Source organism: Puntigrus tetrazona, chromosome 20 (genome assembly GCF_018831695.1).
Source record: "Puntigrus tetrazona isolate hp1 chromosome 20, ASM1883169v1, whole genome shotgun sequence".
Classification (NCBI taxonomy): domain Eukaryota; kingdom Metazoa; phylum Chordata; class Actinopteri; order Cypriniformes; family Cyprinidae; genus Puntigrus; species Puntigrus tetrazona.
The window spans coordinates 7,511,007-7,532,761 of NC_056718.1; the positions used below are offsets into that span (position 1 = coordinate 7,511,007).

General features: G+C 39.0%; 2 protein-coding genes across 7 annotated transcripts in view; both read left to right on the plus strand.

Moving 5' to 3' along the window:
* The window catches only part of LOC122324611 (forkhead box protein N3-like), a 34,363-nt gene extending 25,550 nt beyond the window's left edge, over positions 1-8,813 (plus strand). For 3 of the 4 annotated variants that reach the window (XM_043219155.1, XM_043219154.1, XM_043219156.1), the window contains 3 exons: positions 296-354; positions 3,498-3,606; positions 4,449-8,813. In XM_043219155.1, the coding sequence (XP_043075090.1) occupies positions 296-354; positions 3,498-3,606; positions 4,449-4,941 (661 nt within the window). In that variant the 3' untranslated portion in view covers positions 4,942-8,813. The remainder of the gene's footprint in view (positions 1-295; positions 355-3,497; positions 3,607-4,448) is intronic. The other variant, XR_006247209.1, reaches the window with a different exon arrangement.
* A 3,337-nt stretch (positions 8,814-12,150) lies between these two features.
* gtf2a1 (general transcription factor IIA, 1) lies at positions 12,151-21,755 on the plus strand. 3 transcript variants are annotated; one of them, XM_043219981.1, is made up of 10 exons: positions 12,151-12,393; positions 14,084-14,185; positions 14,261-14,417; positions 14,498-14,562; positions 16,002-16,077; positions 17,524-17,657; positions 18,837-18,938; positions 19,027-19,275; positions 19,803-19,892; positions 20,052-21,755. In XM_043219981.1, exons 1-10 carry the CDS (start codon positions 12,364-12,366, stop codon positions 20,157-20,159), a joined length of 1,113 nt encoding a protein of 370 aa, XP_043075916.1. In that variant the 5' UTR covers positions 12,151-12,363; the 3' UTR covers positions 20,160-21,755. The 3 variants fall into 3 exon arrangements, with proteins under 3 accessions (XP_043075916.1, XP_043075917.1, XP_043075918.1); XM_043219982.1 differs by having other exon boundaries at positions 12,169-12,223; XM_043219983.1 differs by lacking the exon at positions 12,151-12,393 and adding an exon at positions 12,457-13,956.

Consider the following 21,755-nt stretch of genomic DNA (forward strand, 5'->3'; position numbering starts at 1 on the left):
TATTGGAAGAACAAGCCATTTGGATCCATTGCTATGGACAGTCTATAATGAGCAATCATGGTAAATAATGGGATTTCCGAGCCTCGCCAGAAAGTCTGTACTGGTTCAGTTAGGTACCTCTCAGTCTCCAGTTTGCATTCCACACCATGATCTCATATATTTAGTTTCCTCCCCTGCTTTGACTAGGATTTCAGAAGTTCATAAAATATTGTTTTTTCTTTGCGATTTTATCACTCAATGCTTTTCACAGTGTCTGGATTTTATCTCTCATTCTGGCTCTGTTTTTAACCCTCAGTCCTCCACTATGGCCAGGAAGTCCACTCTTCAGAAAGAATGGAGGAGTGCTCTTACAAGGTAAAAGCCCTAAAGCCCTGTATGTCTTCCATTCTGTTTCTTAAAGACTCAGTTATGTCAAATGTTTTGTGGGTTTAAATAGCTGTTTGCTAGCTGTGAAACCATCCGTATTCTAGTTTATTTTTTAAAGACTGCATTTAGTTAGTCAAAAATATAATGAAAATAGTAATTGAAAAAACAAATACATAATTAATACAGTAATTTTAAAATGCATTGTATTTAAACCTGGATTTTCTGCTAATACAACATTTATTTTTTCCAGTTTGGAAATAATTTGTGCTGCTTATTTTTTGTGGAAACCATGATGCAGGATTTTTTTTAATGAATAAAAGGTTTTAAATAACAACATTTATTTGAAATAGAACTTTAAAAATATATAAAAACAATAAATATAAATAAAAAAATTAAATAAAATTAATACACTTTTTTTTGTTTAATTGATAAGTACAAAATTTTAAAAGTACAAAAGATGTCACTGGGACGGTACCTTTTCAAAAGCTTCACTTTTGTACCTATTGTGTTCAAATATGTACACGTTAGTACTAATACGTACCTTTTTAGGTACCAGAATGAATCATTTAGGTACAAACATGTACCTTTTGAAAAGGCACTGCGACAGCTTTTGTACTTTTTATTGCTGAGATTTTACCACCTATCACCTTTCAGCAATTAAAAATCACAATGACACAATGAGACCTCCAGTAAGTCCCACTCAAACTTCCGGTTCCGATAGGAAATATGTCAAAACAGGAAAGAAAACTGTGTCCGTCAAGAGATTTCATGCCCCCTGTAAAAGCACCTTGCAAAGAGATCCTTGACTTCGATTTATAAAAAACCCCTCTTTATCGCACAAATAGCTGCATTGCGCCTGGGGATTACCTTGGTAATATCTTGGGAATCATTCATTCTTTCTTTTTTTTTTTTTCCTATTTCCCACAACTGCTCCTTCATCTCTCTCTCTTTCCGTCCATCTGTTTGTCTCTCTCTCTCTCGCTCCCTGTTGGTGTCCCGGCCGTTTAAATGTCCATTCGATTCCAATCAGGGCGCTCTCTTTCCACTCCACCGCAAGCAGCTAAATGGAAGGAAATGGATACATTATCTGTCTGTAGAGGCTCCTCTCTCCTTCTCGTCTGCTCTTGATAATGGAATAATGGAGGCAGAGCTGCCTGTGAAAAGTGTCTGAGCAGGGCTATTGGCGTTTGAGTGATGTGAATGTCTTGATGGCTGTCTACATAAAAGCAAAGAGCTCTCTCTGTGTGTGTGTGTGTGTGTGTGTGTCAACTGCTCGGCCGGACAGTCTTAGCTCAAGGCCGCTTCACTTAAGCTTGCTACTAGCTTACAGTTTGTGACTGGCTGGACACCTGTGAAGGCTGTCTAGTGTCCTTTCTCCGCGGCTCTTAAAGCGATAGTTCACTCAAAATGAAACTTCTGTCATAATTTCTTCGCTCTCGGGAGATTCACTTTCTATTTTTTTTTGCCTGCTGTGAAACCAGCAGCGGTGGATTGAATACCGTTATTGAGCTTTCAGCAAATCAGTTGAGCGGACGTAATGTCAGCCGGTTAATGTTTATGATGAAATGTTTTATTTTGTGTCCATCTTACTTTTCACCTTCATGTTCCAAATACTAACGACTTTCTGTTTTTGAGACGTTGAGCAGAATGTTCAAGCTGCTCTTTTCCATGCAGAAAGGCGACAAAAAGCAACATGAAAGCAATTTATATGACTTGTGTAACACACTTCATGTGTTCTGAAGTCATTCGGTAGCTTTGGTTGAGGAACTAATGACAGGATTTTCATTTTGAGTGAGTTTTTCCCGTGAGGTGGACAAGATGTTTCTCGGGGTGATCTTTTAGGGCAGTGGTCCTCAATTACGGCACCAGGAACCAAAAGAGGGAATCAGCACAAGAGCCCCAAAAGACAGCTTAAGTTGGTTTTGAAATCAGCTCAAATTAACCTAAAAACAGCTGAAAATCTAAGCTTTGTAAACCGACATATTTTAAAACATTTTTAAATGTTTTTTTTTTCTATTTTTTAATTTAAAATTCCCTAATTTATCCATGTTTTTAAGACTTGAAAATGATAGAATTGCAAAAATAGTTAATAATTTTTAATTAATATACATTTGAATAGTCTCTAAAACATTATATTAGGTAGAAATTGCTTTTTAAATTATTTGTAAATTAAAATTATACTTTATATTTCAACAAATGATATTTATTCCCAGAAATAACAGAATATAATTGTTATATATATAATTGTATTTATAATAAACAGGCCTCTCTGTAAACAAACCAGCAAACCATTTTGAAAGGAGCTCTGTCATTACCTTGAGGTGTCTTATCCTTCGTGGGGGGGGTTTGAGCATAATTGTCCCGGACGGTGACCGGCCTTGACATCAAAAAGGTTGAGAACCGCTGTTTTTCAGTCCTAAGCATTTCTTATATTTATCAGTAATGTAGATGTTGTATGAGTGTCAAAGACGTTAAGATGTCCACATCAAAACAATTTCACAAAGTGATGTCCAGAGAAAGCACTTCAAATGCAAGTCTGTACTTGTAAGGTTTTGGAAAATAAAATGTCAAAATTTGGTTGCAATAATGCCACATTGTGCACAGTGAAACACAATATTTATGTAAAAATTCAAGCATGTTTATACATGGACATATTAAAATACATAAAATAATTTAAAAAAAATGTGTTTTTAAATGACAAAAAAATCCTTCTAACAAATGGGTAAAACCTAGGAAAGTAAAACAATTATTTTATTTAAATGTAAAATTACAACTAATTAGTATTTGGGGTGAAATTAATTCATGTTTTAATGAGTCATACTTTTTTTGGAAACAACAGTGTTACACTGAATGACATTTTAGTGAGTAAATTTAGTAAATCTGGGAAAAATTGTGTGATTTTATTTTATTTTTGGCTCAGAAAAACCAAAAACGTTGTAATAAAACATTTCAACCACACATTTAAAGCAGTACTACACTTATTTATTTATTAAACCCTTTTTTCGTCTTTTGATCCGTGAGCAAAACCAATCTAAAACCTAACCTGCCTGTCCTCCGGTCGAATGTGAGCGGTGTAATCCGGTGCAGTATGTTTCCTGGCGTGTGTTGTGACTGGGCTTTGTTTTCCACAGTTCCACAGAGAGTGATACAGCACAGCTCACGTGTGGCCGCTCAGGGGCTCTTTCCGGTTATCAGACCCCTTCCTCTGAGTCCCGTGAGCAAGAGGACCACAGCCGTGAGGTTAGTATGTCCTCCTCCATCGGTGTTGTAGTGCTTAACCGTTCAAGTCGTTTGTGGTAATTGGAAAAAAGTGAAATAAAATTAAAACGTAAATATTAAAAAAACTTCAATGTTGGCAGCTACCTGAAGTGAATGAAGTACAGACATTTACTAAATGAAGCGATGAAACTAAAACTGAAGCTAAATAGAAATGTTAGCAATAATAAAAATGGCAAAAGCAGTAAAAAGAAACCGTATTATATAATATTATGAGTTACTATAGTAGTGTAGAAATAATACCTTACTTGGTTTTTATGGCAAACAAATAATCATGTTGTATATTATTTTATTAATGTCATTGGAAAGCTATTGTTATGATGGGACGGTATTTGGCCGAGATGCAACTATTAGAAAAAACTAAAAATTGTCTGTAAAGTTCAAAAATTACATTTTGATATATTCACTGTAGGAAATTTACAAACCGTCTTCATGCAACATGATTTTTAATTAATAATATGATATTTAATATTAATATATTAAAAAAATTGCCATAAAAAGAGATATAAATAGCAAATATATATACACAAACACATTTACATATATACAAACACACACACATTTATATATACATTTATATTATAATATATATATATATATATATATATATATATATATATATATATATATATATATATATATATATATATATATATATATATATATATATATATATATATATATATATATATAATGCACACCCTGTAAAGAGATCCTGAACACAGGTCACGTCCTATTGGATAACAGCGTGTGTTTAGCTGGAATATGTTTAGTAATGATTCGCCTCTCTCTGTCTGCCAAAACAGATCCGCCCTGGGCGACTATCTGACCCGGGGTAAGAACAGCCTGCGCAGTGACTCTCCTCCACCCAGCGATGATCAGCAGGAGGACCACACATACAGCAGCTCGCAGTCCCTAAACGCGAAGGGGGACGTTTCTTCCTCCCTCTCCTCCTGCTCCACTCAGGGTTCCCTCTCTGCCTACAGCCCCGGCCAGGAGGTGACGCTCACTGAGGTCAAGGAGGAGCAGAAAGACTTTCCGCTGGACGCCACGCCACCTCCTTCCCAGCTGCTCCAGCGCAGAAGACTGCTGTGGACCAAAGGTCACCTACGGACCCCCGGCGACATGCTTCCCCTGAAGAAGAGACGGGCCGAAAAGCTGCTGGTCAAAGAGGAGGAAGACGAGGAGATGAAGGAGGCGGCGGGGTCGTTGCTTCACCTGGCCGGCGTGCGCACCGGCGTCAATAAAAACGCTCTGCGTACGTGTAAGAAGGAGCCGAAAGAGGAAGCCAATGATTAGCAATGAACGAAAAAAAAAATCCCGTTCACACAGATCTAAATACTTCTGTTCCAGGATATCAGGTGAATTCTAGTCAGTCGTTGCAATATCAATAAAATCACTGTTGTCCCTGTCAGATTTGATTTCCAGGGTGAAAGATTCTCATGTTCATGTTGTTTTGTGTGAGAGAGAGTGTGTGTGTGTGTGTGTGTGTGTGCGCGCGCGTCTGTGAGAGAAGAGGGGAAAAAAGCCATAGTAAAAATTTGGGTCATTCGAGTGGAAAAAATGTTTTTCTTTTAATTCATCAAGCCTACCGAACAATTCAAATGAATTATGTTGTAGCAATCCTTCTAGTTCACATCAGAAAGCTGAATGGAGAGATTTTCTTTTATGCTGCTCTCAAGTGTGCCAAAGATATGAAACCCGTTGATGAAAGTGCAGCTAATCCATGCACACTTAGTAAGACCAGGAACAGTTTGAAAGGTAGTGATACCAACCTATATTACACAAAAAAAAAGATTAAATCTGATGAATATCTGGGTCAATGACATGACTCTCAGTTGTCTTGGTCTGGCTTTATTTATTAATTTAAAAACGCAATTTATGCATGCAGCGATTTAATGTATGGAGTTAAAATGTCATTAAAAGTAGTATGGCATTCCATTTTATTCCTTTTAAAAAATAACTGCATTTAATTAATATTATAATAATACTTTAAAGCAAATTAGATTTGGTCTGATAAATCAAAGTAATGTCAAAACATAAATAAAAATAGGATGCTTGCAAACTCTTATGATCGTCTTTAATTCTTAAAATATCAGATTGTTTGCCCATTTATGACGTTTTTTCAATTACAAACCCCTAATTAGACACTTTTTTTTCTTTTTTTAATGGTTAATATATTTAAGGTGTAAAGAAAATATATTCTTTGTGCAATTACCAGTGACACCACGTGACAGAAGTCATTAAAGTGACTCGCATATAACTTTTGTTACATGTCATTGACCCATTTATTTATTAAGCAGCAAATGTTTCGTATAAAATGGCCTGTGTCCAGTGGATACCAGACGTAAAGGTCAAATGCAATATGCCAATTCTCTCTTAAACGCCTGGTGTTTAAAACATTTCTGGTGTTAGTTCTTATTTGAAGCACACTAAAACTAATCTTTTATGAAGCAATGTCACAAATGCCTATTGTGTTGCCAAACTGTTGGTGTTTTTTAAAATTCCTTTTTTTGATTTTTTTTTTTTTTTTTTTTTTTTTTTAATCTTCATCACAATCCAAGCAATTTGTCCTGTCAGGATAACACTGTAAAAAGTCCCTTTTTTTTCCCACAGAAGGCAGTTTTTGCCTGTTTTTTCGGTTATATTGCATGGGTGCTTGTACATAAGAAAGAAGTATTTTCTTTTCTAAATGAAAGATCATGTAAGATAGATATTTAGCATGAGGCATGGCTTATTTTCTTACAACAAAACAGAGAGAGGCGTCTCTTAAAGCGTAGGTTTCTTTCTTTACTCTTTATTATTATAAATTGTTTTTTTTTAAAGTTGTGTCTCTCTTCTGCGGCAGACAACTCTTCCAAAGGAAGAGACTTCACGGAAACCCATTAATGAACAGATCTGCCTTGTATTGAATATCAGGTGAAACTGATTTTGCCTTTTTCGTGGTCCTCGGTTTGGTGGTCCTTTTTCAATTCATTGATGTAAGTGTTCAAACGTTGTTAATAATCAGTGTTGGATGACCTATCACTCTGTACACCCTTTAAGGTTGTGCCTGCCTTTAGTTCATGTGCTTGGATGTCTGTTCTTATTTTTTCTTTCTTTTTTTTTGTAACGGTTCGATACTCTGTCATTTTTCATTGTGCGATCTGCAGCATTGATATCACAAATTGTACTGAAATAGTTTGACAAGGAATTAGAATTGGCTTTAGAATAATCCCTTATTAGCGCGAAACTTCTCGGTCGACCTTGGCTTGTCTGTTTCCTTTAGTTTTTGCTTCCAACTCACATAAACTTGAACTTCATCTGTGAATCTGAATGTCCCACGTGTGCAAGGGGGGCCCTGCAGAGAAATAGTTCACCGCAAAAAAAATGTAGATGAGTTCGTTTGTTCATCTGAACAGGTTTAGAGAAATGCGTCACACGCCGATAGAGCCTCTGCAGTGAATGGGTGCCGTCGGAATGAGAGTCCAAACAACCGATGAAAACATCACAATAATCCACATGGATCTTTGGCAAAAGCGAATTGAAACATCCCTACAAAGTTTTGAATCTGAAAGTGCGCCATTTATACAGTGTATACAGTTGACTCTGAATCATTGAGATGTGTCGTTTTTAAAGTGAATCCCAAGCCGTCAAAAGTGATTTATGAGCATATTACCCGCCCCCACTTGTTGATCTTTTCACGTTGGTCCTAATTAAAATACATAGTCATTATTTGTCACTAGGTTACGCTTTTGGAGCGTTAAAAGCTCACAAACACTGCTTTAAATGTAACCAATGAATCATTGAACGAATCGTTCGGAAGTCGTTGAACAAATAAGGTAAAAAAAAAATGCATATTGTAAATAAATGCATAAGAAAATGAAAGTGCTTTTTCCTTGCGTGCATTTCGACCTGTCGTTGGCGACTCCCAAAACTAAAATATGAACTTTTCATAACCCCCAATAGGGGCAGCTTAAGGCGTTTTGGCTTTAAATAACTGTGCATATGTCTCTCCTGATTCAGACGAGACGACTTTTTCCACCGGTGAAGGCAACATTATGGATAGAGGCTTTTCTGAAAAGAACAGACATGCAGATTTTCACTTTACAAGACAGACTGGGCTCATGTTTTGGATGATTATGTATCAGCTGTTAAGACGCTCGTTCCGACGGCACCCATTCACTTCAGAGGATCCGTCAGTGAGCAGGTGACGAAATGCTACATTTTTCCAAATCTTTTCGGATGAAACTCATTTATATCTTGGATAGCCTAAGGGTGAGTAAATTGTCAGTGAATCGTCTTTTTTTTTGGTGAACTGTTGCTTTAATGCTGTCTTGAAAGCTGCTAGCGGACATCTGTCGGCATCGTACATATTATTGTCTACGCAGCATCCATCACGACGTTTACACTCCGCTTCCGCTTCATGTGCGAGTCGCTTTCTGAATGTTTTCTTCAAACATTTTGAAACAGTTCAGCTCGATTCTTCAGCACTTTTTAATAGGAAGGTTTGTCCTCGGCAGGGGGTGTAGCGATGGAGCGGCCCTGTAAGTGCGAGGACGACGTCAAAGAAGACGGCCCTGCTTTATTTGATCCGCATATAGGCAATAAGCTGCTGCTATGCTGTTTCGCTTTCAATTCATTCCGGGTCCCATAATATGCCATTTTGTTTTGTGTACCAAAAACGGCTGATTTTTAATTGCTAAGATTCGTACAGATCCATGTAAGACAAAAGGGGGAGAACAATATGCATGAATTATTTATTGGAAAACTCTCACTGCCTCTGAAATTATGTGTGAAATAATATAAGGGTTTTGTCGATGTTGTTGATGTTGTTTGTTTCTGCCAAATATTGTTTTCGTCCTTGTACTAAGTCACTAGTGGTCTGGTATGATTTTTTTAGAGCACAATGGAATCACGATGACTATGTATTTGACCAGGTCTATTTTCAATACACTCAGATGCCAATGCTGTACGAGTATAAAGCTGTCTATTTCCTTGGTGTGCAATCATATTGCCAAAGAACAAGATCAAACTATTTCATCAATACATGTAAATAACCACATTGTCTATATGACAATAAATGTCACATCATGTTGTTACTTTTCCACATATTTCTCCTGAAACTAAAAATAATGTTTATGTAATGTATTGTCTTCCAGTTGCAATAATAAAAATATCAGAGTTTTAAATGACAAGTCGTTTTCATTTATTTATTTTCAGTAGTAATGCAGTTGATGCGGTTTAAGACTCTATTCCTGCCAAGAGGCAATGTTTAATTAATTTATTATTTTTATTTTATGCAGTATTTATTTTTCTTTTTTATTTAAAATTACAATGTTAATGGAAAGTTATCTATATATATATATATGTATATATATATATGTTTTATGTATATATTTATATAAATTATATATATATATATATATATATATATATATATATATATATATATATATATATATATATATATATATATATATATATGTATATATATGTATGTGTGTGTGTGTGTGTGTGTGTATGTGTAATTTTAAATAAAACCATAGTCAACTTTCCATATATATATATATATATATATATATATATATATATATATATATATATATATATATATATATATTTGTAATCTAATGGGAACATTAATAAAATTATTTTATATTTTTACAACCTCTTTTGTGAGCTGATATACACTGTAAAAAAAAATCTGTAGTTTGCCAGCTGTGGTTACTAGAATGATTATATAACTTTACAATTTTACAGTATAAAACTTTATAAACAATTTGAATGTAAACTAGTAAATTCATCAATGCACATTGCTATTAAAATCTGCTTTGTACCTTTAACATACTGACAGCAACCATAATAATAATGCTAAAAGAAAACATGAAGAATTAAAGATCACAAGTAGCTTCGCAGAAGTGTATACCAATACATAGAGTCATTCATGTACTCATGTTAACACACACGACACTTAACTAATGCAATAAACACTCATTAAACAACAGAAGATGTAACATGCAGCCCACGTGTACATAAATAATAACAAAAACTATTTAAAAAAACATGAATATCTAATTCTTTTAAATGTGGAGCGTTGCACATTGTACATTGATTTGTTCTAACTCTAAAAACTGTACAATAAACAACATTTTACTGTAAAATTAACATTCATTTTACATTTAATTCTGCTTAGATGTTTACGGTTTTCCCCTGTGTATAGTACAGGAATTTACTGTTAACCTCTTAACAGTTTTTAACCGTAGCATTTTTAAAACTACACTTACTTACGGTGTATATCATCACCTCTATATAAACCATTTAATATATGAGATGTCCTCACTGTGTGTGTGTGTGATTTGTCTGGTTTAACTGCAGTCTTGACTGATTTATCCCACGTTAAAAGTGTCTTGATTGCTCTGAGTTTGGGTGTGGCTAATGGGACTCAATGCAACTGGAGCTTTATTCATAATTAAAGGCAATACAGGCTTAATCAGCAGCCACCAGCTCCCTGTGCTCACTGGAGCCCGTCTCTGTTGCTATGCAACTCCAGGAGCCATAAGCAAGCAATCTGTGCTCGATACATTTTATTAGTCTTTGTGTCGAGTCTTTATGAGTAAAACATTGCTGGTGTATTCTGTGCCTTTAATACTTTTTCCTGCTTGAAAGACAGGCCGAAAAATTCACAGCAACAAAAGAAATCTTACAGAGAACATAGAGAGTGTCTCATTTCAGATTAAGTAAAGTGAAAGCGAGGGAATTTCATTTAAACACAATTTAGCACTGAATCGCTCGTTCACCAGTAGATCTTCTGCAGTGAATGGGTGCCGTCAGAATGAGAGTCCAAACAGCTGAGAAAAACATCCACAAGTGATCCACATCAGTTCAAGTCTTGTGAGAATGTGAAAATGAAAGAAACTTCATGGAGAAGCTTTTTAACTTCTATCCATAATTTTCTCCATATTATATATAATTAGGGTCTCGTCTGAAATCTGCATTGTTCATGCACAGCATTCAAGCAAAAACAGGCACATATGTACACACACACACACACACACAAAAATCATCATAATTTATTTATACACACATTGTTTGGGTTTGATCCGTTTGCATGTCTTAAATGAACCACTAAAACACTACATTAAAGTTTACTCCAATGCACTTCGTGATAGTGACATTTTGTTGGCAGGCTACTGGTGAGCATGAACTCTAGATTTCTATTTATCCTCTAAAACCAAATTTACGATCAAGTGGCACAGAGGCTTCACCAGACGTGTCGTTTAATTTATGCTTTCAGTGCTTCTCAGAGGAGGCATAAATGCATAGCATAAACTGCCTTTGATAGCGAGCGCTGACGTGGGTCCAAGCTGCATAATTCAGTCTGGCATTGCATCTTTACACTGAATTTTGAGCAGGCAATGAAGCCTTAAAGGGTTAGTTCACCCAAAAAAATGAATTCTGACATTATTTACCCTCATGTCCTTCCAAACCCGTAGTTTATGCTGAGGTTAAAGTGTAAACAATGTAGAAAACATATCTGCGTGGAAAAGCATGCGCTGTTTACGTTCAGTGGACACTGTCCAAATTGTCGCCAGGATAAAACAGAGATGAACTGTACTTTTTCTCGTAGCTTCGTAAAATGAAGTTTGAACCTCCTTGCTATGTTTCCGGATCTTGTTCGTCTTAGCATCCTCGCTCTCTATGAAGGGCCAGAGAGCTCTCAGATTTCATCAAAAATATCCTAATGTGTGTTTCCTGAAGACGGACGAAGGTCTCACGGGTCTGGAACAACATGAGTGTGAGCAATTAATGACAGAACTTAAATGTGGGGGTGAATTCTCCCTTTAACTCCTGTGTGTAAAGACACTTTAACTCTGAGAAAGAGATCTGATTGAAGACAATCCACTCTGTAACTTTCTAGTGAACTTCTCGAAATACCTCAATCCCAAAAAGTTGAAACTCTTAGTTTTGCTATTCCTAATTCCTCTTTTTAAAGGCGCTGACTAAAAAAAAAACTAAAACAAAAGCACACGAATGTTTTAAATAAATCTTAAAGTATAAACCACTAGTTGTTTATGCAGTGGTCCACATCGCCCTCGTGTGCTAAAAAATGGTAACTCTTTTAGGCTTGTGTTTTCCAATGAAGCACTACTTATAATTTCTACATGTTAATTTAGCAATTTAAGCCGAAATAAAAGGATAACTTTACTGTGGTGACATGACTTTACACGACTCCTGAGAGTATAAATTCGGTTTAAAAGCATAAAGGTTTACGTGTTTTTGTAGTCTTGGGCATATATGGTAGGAGTAGTAATAATAGTAGTAGTGATTATATATAAAACGTGAGCGCTGGTCTTTATTAACTTGACAAACGTGAGTTTATCAGCCGGTTTCGGTTACCGCTTCAATGGCGAAGCGCTGATCCAGGATCTGCTGACTAACCGGGTCGCGTTCGCGGTAAGAGCGCGTCGAAATCTCGCGATACTCCGCACAGCGCCCGCTTGACCCTGCCCTGTGTCTCGCGCAGCTCCGTATATAAAGGCGGAGGACCGGAGAAGACGGACGGCTGGGGAGCAGCAGCCCTGGGACTGTGAATAAGACCGTAAACAGCTGTGTTTTTATTTCCAGAAACTTTAACCGACAACTTTTTAAGCGTTTTAGATGTTTCCGTGCTTTTTTTAAATGCTTTTCGGGGTTCTTGCTTGATACTCGCGGTGTGTTTTTCCCCTCACTGCGCTCATAATGGCGAGCTCGGCTAACTCGAACCAAGTGGTAAGGATCAGACAAACGGCACTCATACTCGAAATCACACACGTGTCCAAGCATTGTAGCTAGACGCAGCGCATTTTAACCAAACCCACACTTGGCATTTTCAATAATAAAACATCTTAGACACACGCACTCATCAAATCCGATCCATTTCAGCTCTTTGTAGGGAAGTGTGTGTGTGAGTGTATGCTGATAGGGAGAAAACGGTGGCTCTGATCCATTGCAGTAAGCTTTATTTTGTGTTGGGAAAAAGCGCATTAAAGTGTTAAACTAACACGGGCGTGCTTTACATTTGGCCGTGTAAAAAAAGGGGGGGAAAGCTGTTTGATGCGGAAAATAAAAAAAAAACATGTCGGCTCGCATTCTTCGCGTAACTCGATACACGACAGTGTTTTACTAAAGCACCCTTTTGAGTCCGAAATCGCGTCAAAACCAATACAATAGAGCTGCGTGTGTTTCAGGGGAGAGCCGTGTTGTTGTTTCGTCCTGCGTGTTGCAACGAAAGCCTTTCTGAGCTCCATCACATTCTCGATTTAACGAGTTGTTCACGACCCCCTTGTGTTACCGAATCCCATGCATATGAGCCCAAATATGACCCGATTTTCATAATAAAACCCGTTCACGGAAGCCCGTCAGTGCAGGCAAACGCTGTTTCATCATGGCTACCGTCGCCCTTCTCCGTCCGCGTCTCTCTCCGCCTCTGACCCTCCTTCTTTCCGCTGCCTGGTTTTATACAGCCATACCGGCGCTCTAATATAGTCTGCCCGGGATGGGAAGGTGCTACTCGGCGCTACGTCACCGGCTCTGCATATAAACACCAGACTGCGCTTTAAATAGTGAGCCGACGGACGGGACGCGACGCAGACCGCGAGCCCGCCGCCCGCTTTCCGTTTTGGCGAAACGGCGCGTTAGTGGCGCCATGGCGACGGGCTGAGAAAGCCGTTTGCGTTCTCATTCCGGATTTGCTGCGTCCGGAAGTGTGTGCGTTTCTCGAATGTCGTTTATTTTTTTGGGGTTCTGGCCGAGGTGCGTCGCCGCCGGGCGCCTGCTTTTGCCTCGAGCCACGTCCGGTTATCAAGAGATTCCGGTTTCTGTCGGACGGTTCGCTTTAAATCAACCGTTCGGTGCTTTTTTTTTTTTTTTTTTGCGTTGTTACGTCACCCCAGATGTTTCCTCAATGCCTGAAATGCGTTTGCTCCCTTAAAAACTCTTTACGACAGGCACACGCTTTGTTAACGGCTTTATAGGCCAGTTCAGTTAGTCGCAGACGCGTTTCCACTGAAGGAAAACATATCTACAATGTATGTGAAGCGGATCAAAATGTGTCCTAAAACCAAAATGTCTTTGGACAACTTTTCAAATGTTGTAAAAAAAACTATTAATAATCTATAGGTTATACAAATGCATTGTTTGCCTGGAAAATGTTCACGAGCCATCACCGTTTCTGCTATAACACCGTTATAATGACTTCTCATTGGTCAAATTCTCACTTCAAAGTAGTCTTGATCATTGTTTCTTGGCTCACGATGAATCTCATTGTCAAAACAAGTTTTGTTCGACACACCAGTGAGTTCTTCTGTCCAGTTTTTAAACAAATCCTATGTATTGGTGTTGTGGACCAATTTATAATATCGAACGGACGGTTGGTAATTAGGTGTTCGGAACCGTTTCATTTCGTTTGCTTTCGTTGTAGCCTAAACTGTACAGATTGGTGATGGAGGATGTCATCACTGAAGTCCGAGAGCTCTTCCTGGACGAGGGAGTGGATGAACAGGTCCTGATGGAGCTGAAAACGGTAACGTCTTTGAATAAACCGTCTCCTTGTGTGCCGCGTGCTGCTGTTCCTCAATGTCCCTCTGTTACCGAGCAGCTGTGGGAGAACAAGCTGATGCAGTCCAAGGCGGTGGAGGGCTTTCATACGGAGGAGCAGCAGGTCCTGCAGGCTCAACAGCAGCAAGCCCAACAGGCTCAGCAGACGCAGCCTCAGACCCAACCGCAGCAGGTCCTCCTGCCCCCGGCGCAGCAAGGTGAGGCCCGTTCCGCACGAGCACGTGTTCTCACAGATGAATTGGGTTCGGTAGTAAACTGTGTGTGTGTCTCGTCCCAGCTCCTCAGCAGCAGGTCATCGTTCAGGACGCTAAGATGATGCAGCAGATGAGTGCCACTGGAATGGTGAGTGTCCAGTTCCTCACGTTCACGTCTGGAGTATTAAAAGGTGAAACGGTTTTTGGTTTGGCTCGTGTGTCCCTGGGGTTTTTTTTAAAACTGGTTTGATTTGGTGTTTTGTCATTGTACTCTTCTACCTTATACTGTACAGTGCTTTGATGCAACCTGTGTTGTTAAAAGCGCTATATAAATAAAATTGATTGGTGCTGTTGCACCGTGTTGAAGGCTTGTAGTTCAGAGGTCACATTTTGTCTGCTGCTTTAAATGAGGTCTTAAGACGGGACTGAATCTGATTGGCTGCCGGTGTGTTTATTCTTCACGAGCGCAGTATCTGTTGATATTCGTTCCTGAGCGGGCACACAAATGTGAGCACAGGGGTTTGTTAATGTGAAACCTCAGTCTGTTTATTTAAAATATGAATTCAGTGTATCTGTTAATTGATAGTGCAGACGCACGGCTTTGTGTGGTATTAGTACCGAAGCGTGCGCCATATTAACGTTCGTCCTCTCACTGAATGGGGACAGAAATGCATAAACCTCTCCAGGGCTGCTCTCAGCGAGCATTTGACAGTTTCATTTGAGAAGCTATCCTCGTATCATACGCTCTTCCAGTCAAAATAAAAGTTTGTCACCCCCAAAAGCCAAAAACCTGGTGGAGATGCTAGGCATTATAGCAGTGTTAAAAACTGTTGTTTTGTGCCTTTTTTTTTTTTTTTTTTTTGGACATTTCTAACCATCTGACCCTCCATCGACAGCAACACAAATGAAATGGTCCAGGTCCAAAAACACAAAACAGGATGTGACATAGTGCTTGCGATGCATAGTGAAACTCTCCAAAACTGGAAAGCGTAACTTAGGGATGAATAATGGTAAAGTAAGTAGTTTTACGACTAAAGTTTCAGTTGTTGCTGTATATAGAGGCTCGGATAGCTCCCCGATTACAGCAAAAGTATCTTAATTTGTGTTGTGAAGCTGAACGACTCCCTTACAGGTTTGAAATGACTGGCGGGTGAGTATATGAACTAACCCTTTAACACTGCGTCACTGTCATTGAGAACGGGCCCTTTAGAGTTCGCTGCATCTCCTGCTTATTTTTGCGACCTCCGGCGCAAATCTGAACATGCTAGCATCGGCCCGCCAGCAGTCACCGACACTCATGATCCAGAGATCTCCCCGTGAGCGTGACCGACTGGTGCAGGCCGGTGGCTGTAGTTCCCTGTACGTGTCAACACCCTGTAGGATCAGCGGGTGGGCGGAGTCTTCCTGGAAAAACCATTTAGACAAAGCTGGCGACTTCAAATTAGATTACACGGCCGATTCCAGCGAGGAGGATGTTGTTCTCAGTCCCTCTGCACCTGATCATTAATGTATGTGTGTGTGTGTGTGTGTGTGTGTGTGTGTGTCCTCTGCGGGTTCAAGTCTTGTTTCAATCTTTTGTTCCACTAGAGTGCAGCAGCCACAGCAGCAACTTTGGCTTTACCCGCCGGTGTAGCACCGATTCAGCAACTCATCACCCCTCACGGTAAGATGTGACTGAACACAAACATAACATGGCTTATTACGTTATAATTTTCACTTGCATAGTTTTATTCAAGAGTTCACTTTCTTAAAGGGTTCATGGACTGTCTTTTTCTTATTTTGTACCGTTCACTGAGGTCCATCTATAATGAGATCAAGAATTTTTCACCAAAAAACAAGCCATTTTCTCTCCTGTTTGTAACCCTCCTCAGAAGGTCACTTATGATAGCAGTTTGGATTCTGGTTTATTATAGGTTAAAGGAACGGTTCACACAAAATTTAATATTGTCATTACTCTGTGCTCAGAGAAAACCACTGATGGTGGATGGATCATTTAAACGTTGTCCCTGCTACATTTGAGACGTGATTCCTTTCTGTCTGTGGAGGGTCAAAGAGCTCTGATTTCAACATAAATATCTTACTCTGTTGTGAAGATGCACAGGGTTCTTACAGGCTTGGCAAGGCATGAGGGTAATTGGTGACCCGTCTTGGGGTGAACTAACCTTCTGAAACGGGTGGGGGACGTTTATCCTGGAGGGCCACTCTCCTCCAGAGTTCCAGTCCTAAAAGACCTTGCATCCTTAAGAGACCTTGATTTAGCTGCTTCTGTTGTTTGATTGGGTCGGAGCTGAACTCTGAGGAACACGTTGCTCTCTCGATCGACGTCCCCCACCCCTGCCTGCTCGGCACATGTTAAAAGATCGGTAATAAGGTCACTATGTAATGAGAGTAACTCTCACTTGTGTGCAGTGACTTCAATACAGTGGGCACAGCATCTTTTACTTTCTACTTTTTTTGAAAGTCCTGCATCAACTTATGCCATGTTTTTAAATGATTATGTGAACAAAAGACCAGGAGTAGAACCTCCCACAAGCTATTGTTTTGGCAGATTGCCTTCAATAAGTTGTTTTTAAACAAAGGTGAGTTCTGAAACTTGCAGGAGGTTTTTAAGAGTACATTGACCTCTTATCTCAGTTCATGACCCTTTAAAGCGTGCAGTCCACCTCCTAATATGCGTCACGTAATCATTCTGAACAGCTCATGTCTGTCTGTGAGTCACAAGGGCCTTAATGCTTCTGGATAAGAGAACAAAAATGTGAGAGTGAGAACAAAAGAGTGTGAGAATTATGTGATTCCAGTTTTTGTAAATTATTAAAATATGTCAGTGCCAAGCATTTTGTCCTCAAAGGCAATGTAGTTAAATGCAGGTTTGAAGTTTTATTTGTTCCTGTTACTTATTTAAGAGGGTTAATTCACTCAAAAAAATGCAAAAATGTTCCTTAAGTGTGAACGATCCCTTAAATGTACGTATTGTTTGAACTTGTTTAATTGCCTAATTTCACCCGGCCAGTAATCACTCTAAAATAACTGTTTAGTTCGCAGTGTCTGTGTGCATGTAAACACGGGTGTAAAAGCCTTTTCTAAAAGCCCATCTCTGCGGTGTCTTCAGGTCAGATCCTGCAGGTGGTCAGAGCTGCCAACGGAGCTCAGTACATCATTCAGCCCCAGCAGCAGATGTTGCTGCAGCAGCAGGTCCTGCCACAGATGCAGCCTGGAGGAGTTCAGGCCCCCGTCATACAGCAGGTCTGTGCTTCGTATTCACTTGACGCACAACAGTGACACGTTTGGTCTAGTTCTGTCACGGGACGCTGCAGGGCGTTGATGCAGGCACACTTGATGAGTGGGATTTGTTTCCCAGAGTCAGCAAAGGTCCTCATCACAGCTAGACCATGCAAGGAGCTCTGTCGGGTGTCTTGTTTAAAATGTAATATCAGAACTGATGGAGTGTGTTACTGGAGTAGAGCAGGTTTTATTATTGCAGGGTTGTTCCAGTGGTTTATCAAAAGTGTATGATCTGTGAAATTATGACCTGGGTGACTGATTTTTGCCTTTTTACCACGTAACTTCAACAGTGTTTGAGTTAGATTTTTCTATTTACGTTTACCTTAATTGCACTACATTTTTAGTTGCAAAAAAGTGTTATAATGGAGCATTTACCTTTGTTTTGTTTTTTCTTGTAACTAAAATATGAACATTTTTAAATTCATTATTTATTTATTTTGTGCATTGCTTTATTGAAGTTAAGTTTTACATAAAAGTACAAAAGAATTTAAAAGGCCAATAGATGTCACTTTACAGTGAGATATCATTATTTAACCCAAGTTAATGCAATAACATTATCAATGAACAACAGCTACATTTTAATATATTATTATTTAAATATTTGAATTACCTTTTTATAAAGAATGAATATTTAGAAAAATATTTCTTGGTGGTTAACTAACTAAATGTTAAATGGTGAATCCTTAATGTAAAGTGTGATAGAATAATAAATAAAGTAATTGGCCTATTGGAACTAAATATGAAAGTATTTGGCGCTCTGAATGAAAACCACTGAAATATCCATTCAGATTTTTGTATTCACAATTTAAATTAGAATGCACTGCTCCTTTGTTTACAGCGTTTCCATGGTGTTTTTGTGTCATACAAAACATTTTGTGCGTACATAACACACACATAATGCATTAAACATTTAACTTTATTACAAATGTAAAACAACCCTAATGTAGCAGAAACATTTTTAAATCAAATATGAAGCGTTACAGAACATAGCCTAAATTTTGTACTGTTCCATGTTAATATAGCTTTTTTTTTTTTTTTTTTTTTTATTTTACTGTTACAATTGATTTTCAAAGTCTGCCGAGTCGCCTGATCTGCGTACGAGAACAGAAGTGCAGTGAATGTGTCTCTCTCTCCATGTAGGTTTTGACTCCTCTTCAGGGAGGCCTTCCTCAGCAGACCGGAGTCATCATCCAGCCGCAGCAGATCGTCCTCACAGGAAATAAAGTACAGCAGAACACTCAGGTCAGCAGAATCCTCTGACCTCAAGCACATGTCTGATACTGAGAAACGCACGAGTGCACGTCTGTTGAGGGCCGTTGTGTGTCTTCAGGTCATGCAGGCGGCAGCGATGGCTGTGCAGCCGGAGCAGGGAGCTGCGCACGTGCAAGCCCAGCCACAGCCTCAAGCGCAGGCCCCACAACAGCAGCCGCAAGCCTCGCAGCAACCTCCCATGGTGCTCCAGGTGGACGGCGCAGGAGACACGTCCTCGGAGGAGGACGAGGAGGAGGAGGACGAGTATGACGAGGATGAGGATGAAGACAAAGAGAAAGATGGTGGAGAGGATGGCCAAGTGGAGGAGGTCTGGATGGTGTTAGCTAATTGACTTTCATTTACTCTGTTTGCAAAGCAGCACTATTAGATGCACGAATCTGCGCTTTGTTTGTCTTGAATGTAAATATGAACAAAACCTCTGATACGTTTTAAAGTAGGTCTGTGCATTAGTCTGAATGCATCCTGTTAAAGCTGTATGCGATCTCATGTAATAATCAAAAATAATTGCCTGTAATGCTAAAAAAGACAATCCCATAACTATTGTTTGTAAAGTTTCAGAAACTTAAAGAACACTTAAGCAATTAAGTAGCCAGCTTTTATGTAAAATTAAATTCTTCACAATTTGATATAAAATTGTAACATTGAAAACAGAATATCATCATCAATCATAATTTGAACTGAATCATTAAACAAAGATTCGCAGCCCTACCAATACTTACAGATGATCCAACTATCAATTAAAAAGTGCATTTTGGTTCAGATGTAAAGATGTGTTTGCACAGCAGAAAAATGAATGAACCCCTATTCACTGATTTAAAAAATCGTTTAACCTAGGAGCCATTAAACAGTGGAGATGACGTGAGTGATGAGGAAGATCAGGAGCTGTTTGACACGGAGAACGTGGTGGTTTGCCAGTACGACAAGGTGAGTGTTGTAACTTTGTGCAGGATGTGTGAATTGGGACGTTTGTGGTGATTGCAATTTGAGAATTTAGTATAACGTTACCTAGAAATTAATTAAAAAAAAAAAAAAAAAGCTTGGAGAATAAAATCAATTAAATTCAGACGCTATCTTCTGCTTCAGATTCACAGAAGTAAGAACAAATGGAAATTTCACCTGAAAGACGGCATAATGAATCTGAACGGGCGGGATTACGTCTTCTCCAAAGCCATCGGAGATGCAGAGTGGTAAATGGTGCGGAGCAGAACCCAGAACTGTCCACTCTCTTAAGGCAAGACACATCGAGACCTGAAACTGTACCTTTCAGGAGATTCCCACTTCGGGGGCTGAAGAGTAACGTCCCAGTGCTACTGTGCTATTTAAATGACATCGGCACTAAAAAAAAAAAAATAATAATAATAACTCGTGCCATCCAAGAGATTTGTTTCTCTCCTCAACCCCCCCCCACCCCAATCCTTTTTAAGATGGCCCTTTTACCTGTAAGAGTTTCACAGGAGTCCGTAACTACTTTATACAACAATATTCTTCAGATGTATGAAAACATTAGGCGCAGGGAGCCGATTTCAGCACCTGGCGCTAACTTAAGTTGACTCTGGTGTGTTAGGACGGCCAGCTTTTACTGCAGCCGCGCGTGTTTGTTGGTGATTTCCGTAGCTAGGTCGGCCATCTGATCCCTGTGTAAAGCGAATCGTCTCCACGCGAGGGCCGTATCGTCACCATTCGCCACCTTTTTAGACGAACACTAAAAACAAGCAACCAAGAACTGTGTCCCGATACTTTCCTCTCATATTTGCTATGTTTTTAGACCTTTGTATGTTCAGCAGCAGCAGAGATACCAATGAAAACGGGCAAGTTAAGTGTAACGTTGTCGATCTCACTAAATCGTTGGCGTGTTTGTACGTCTGTCATGGGGTTTTTTTTTGTTCCCAAACCGTACTCTGACTAAAGATCCGCTCTATCGGTGTGGTGCATGTTTTCGGGCAGTGCATCGCAGAGCTCGTGTCGTCCTGCGTGTGTTTTGTGTGCAATCTGTTGCGTTAGGTGTCAAATGAAGTGCTCGGTCAGGCCACCCTTCATTCTTTACTCGCGGTCAGGCTTATTTTACACATTTCTAGTAGTTTGTATTTATTCCTGAAGCTCAGGCAGCGTTGAATTTCGGGGGGATAAAACCGAACTGTGCTCTTAATGAAAGAAGTGCTCCTTCAGCCCGTTCTCTGCTGGGGAGGATTTCAACACCTGATTCTGTGCATTGTGGAGCTTTGTTTAGGCTTTTTTGTTTCTATATTATGTTTTATGGTCTTTAGTCTGACTTTTTAAGCCGTGCCCTCATACAGTCTGACAGGTTATGTTTTGTGTCTGTATGTTCAGCAGTTGAAAGTATTCATGTTTTGTTAAATTATGACCATGCTATCTTTGTTCGGAAAAAATTGGCTTGGACTAGTGTTGGGGCTTTTGATTTAATTTTTTTTTTTTTTTTTTTTTTTTTGTGCGTGTAAATCATTATGCTCCTTGTTTGTGCCTTTCAGATTTTAATTTAGATATCGGGTCTTTTGTTTAAAGGGGAGAGCCTTTTAACAAACCCTACGAACTGTACATTTCGCTCTGCTTTTTTTTTAATGGTAAGTAAAGGATACTTCAGAACTACTGTCTGGGTTATGTGAGGGAACGTGATGTTTATTCATATACTGTTTTACCAATCAATCTGCTCTGTCTCTGATTCTCATCTCTATGAAGGTTGTGTTATGTAAGTAGAGATCTTTAGCATTTTGTTGAAACATTGAGGTTTATTTTGCCTTTTGAACTTTATTAAAGCACTATTAAAATTGA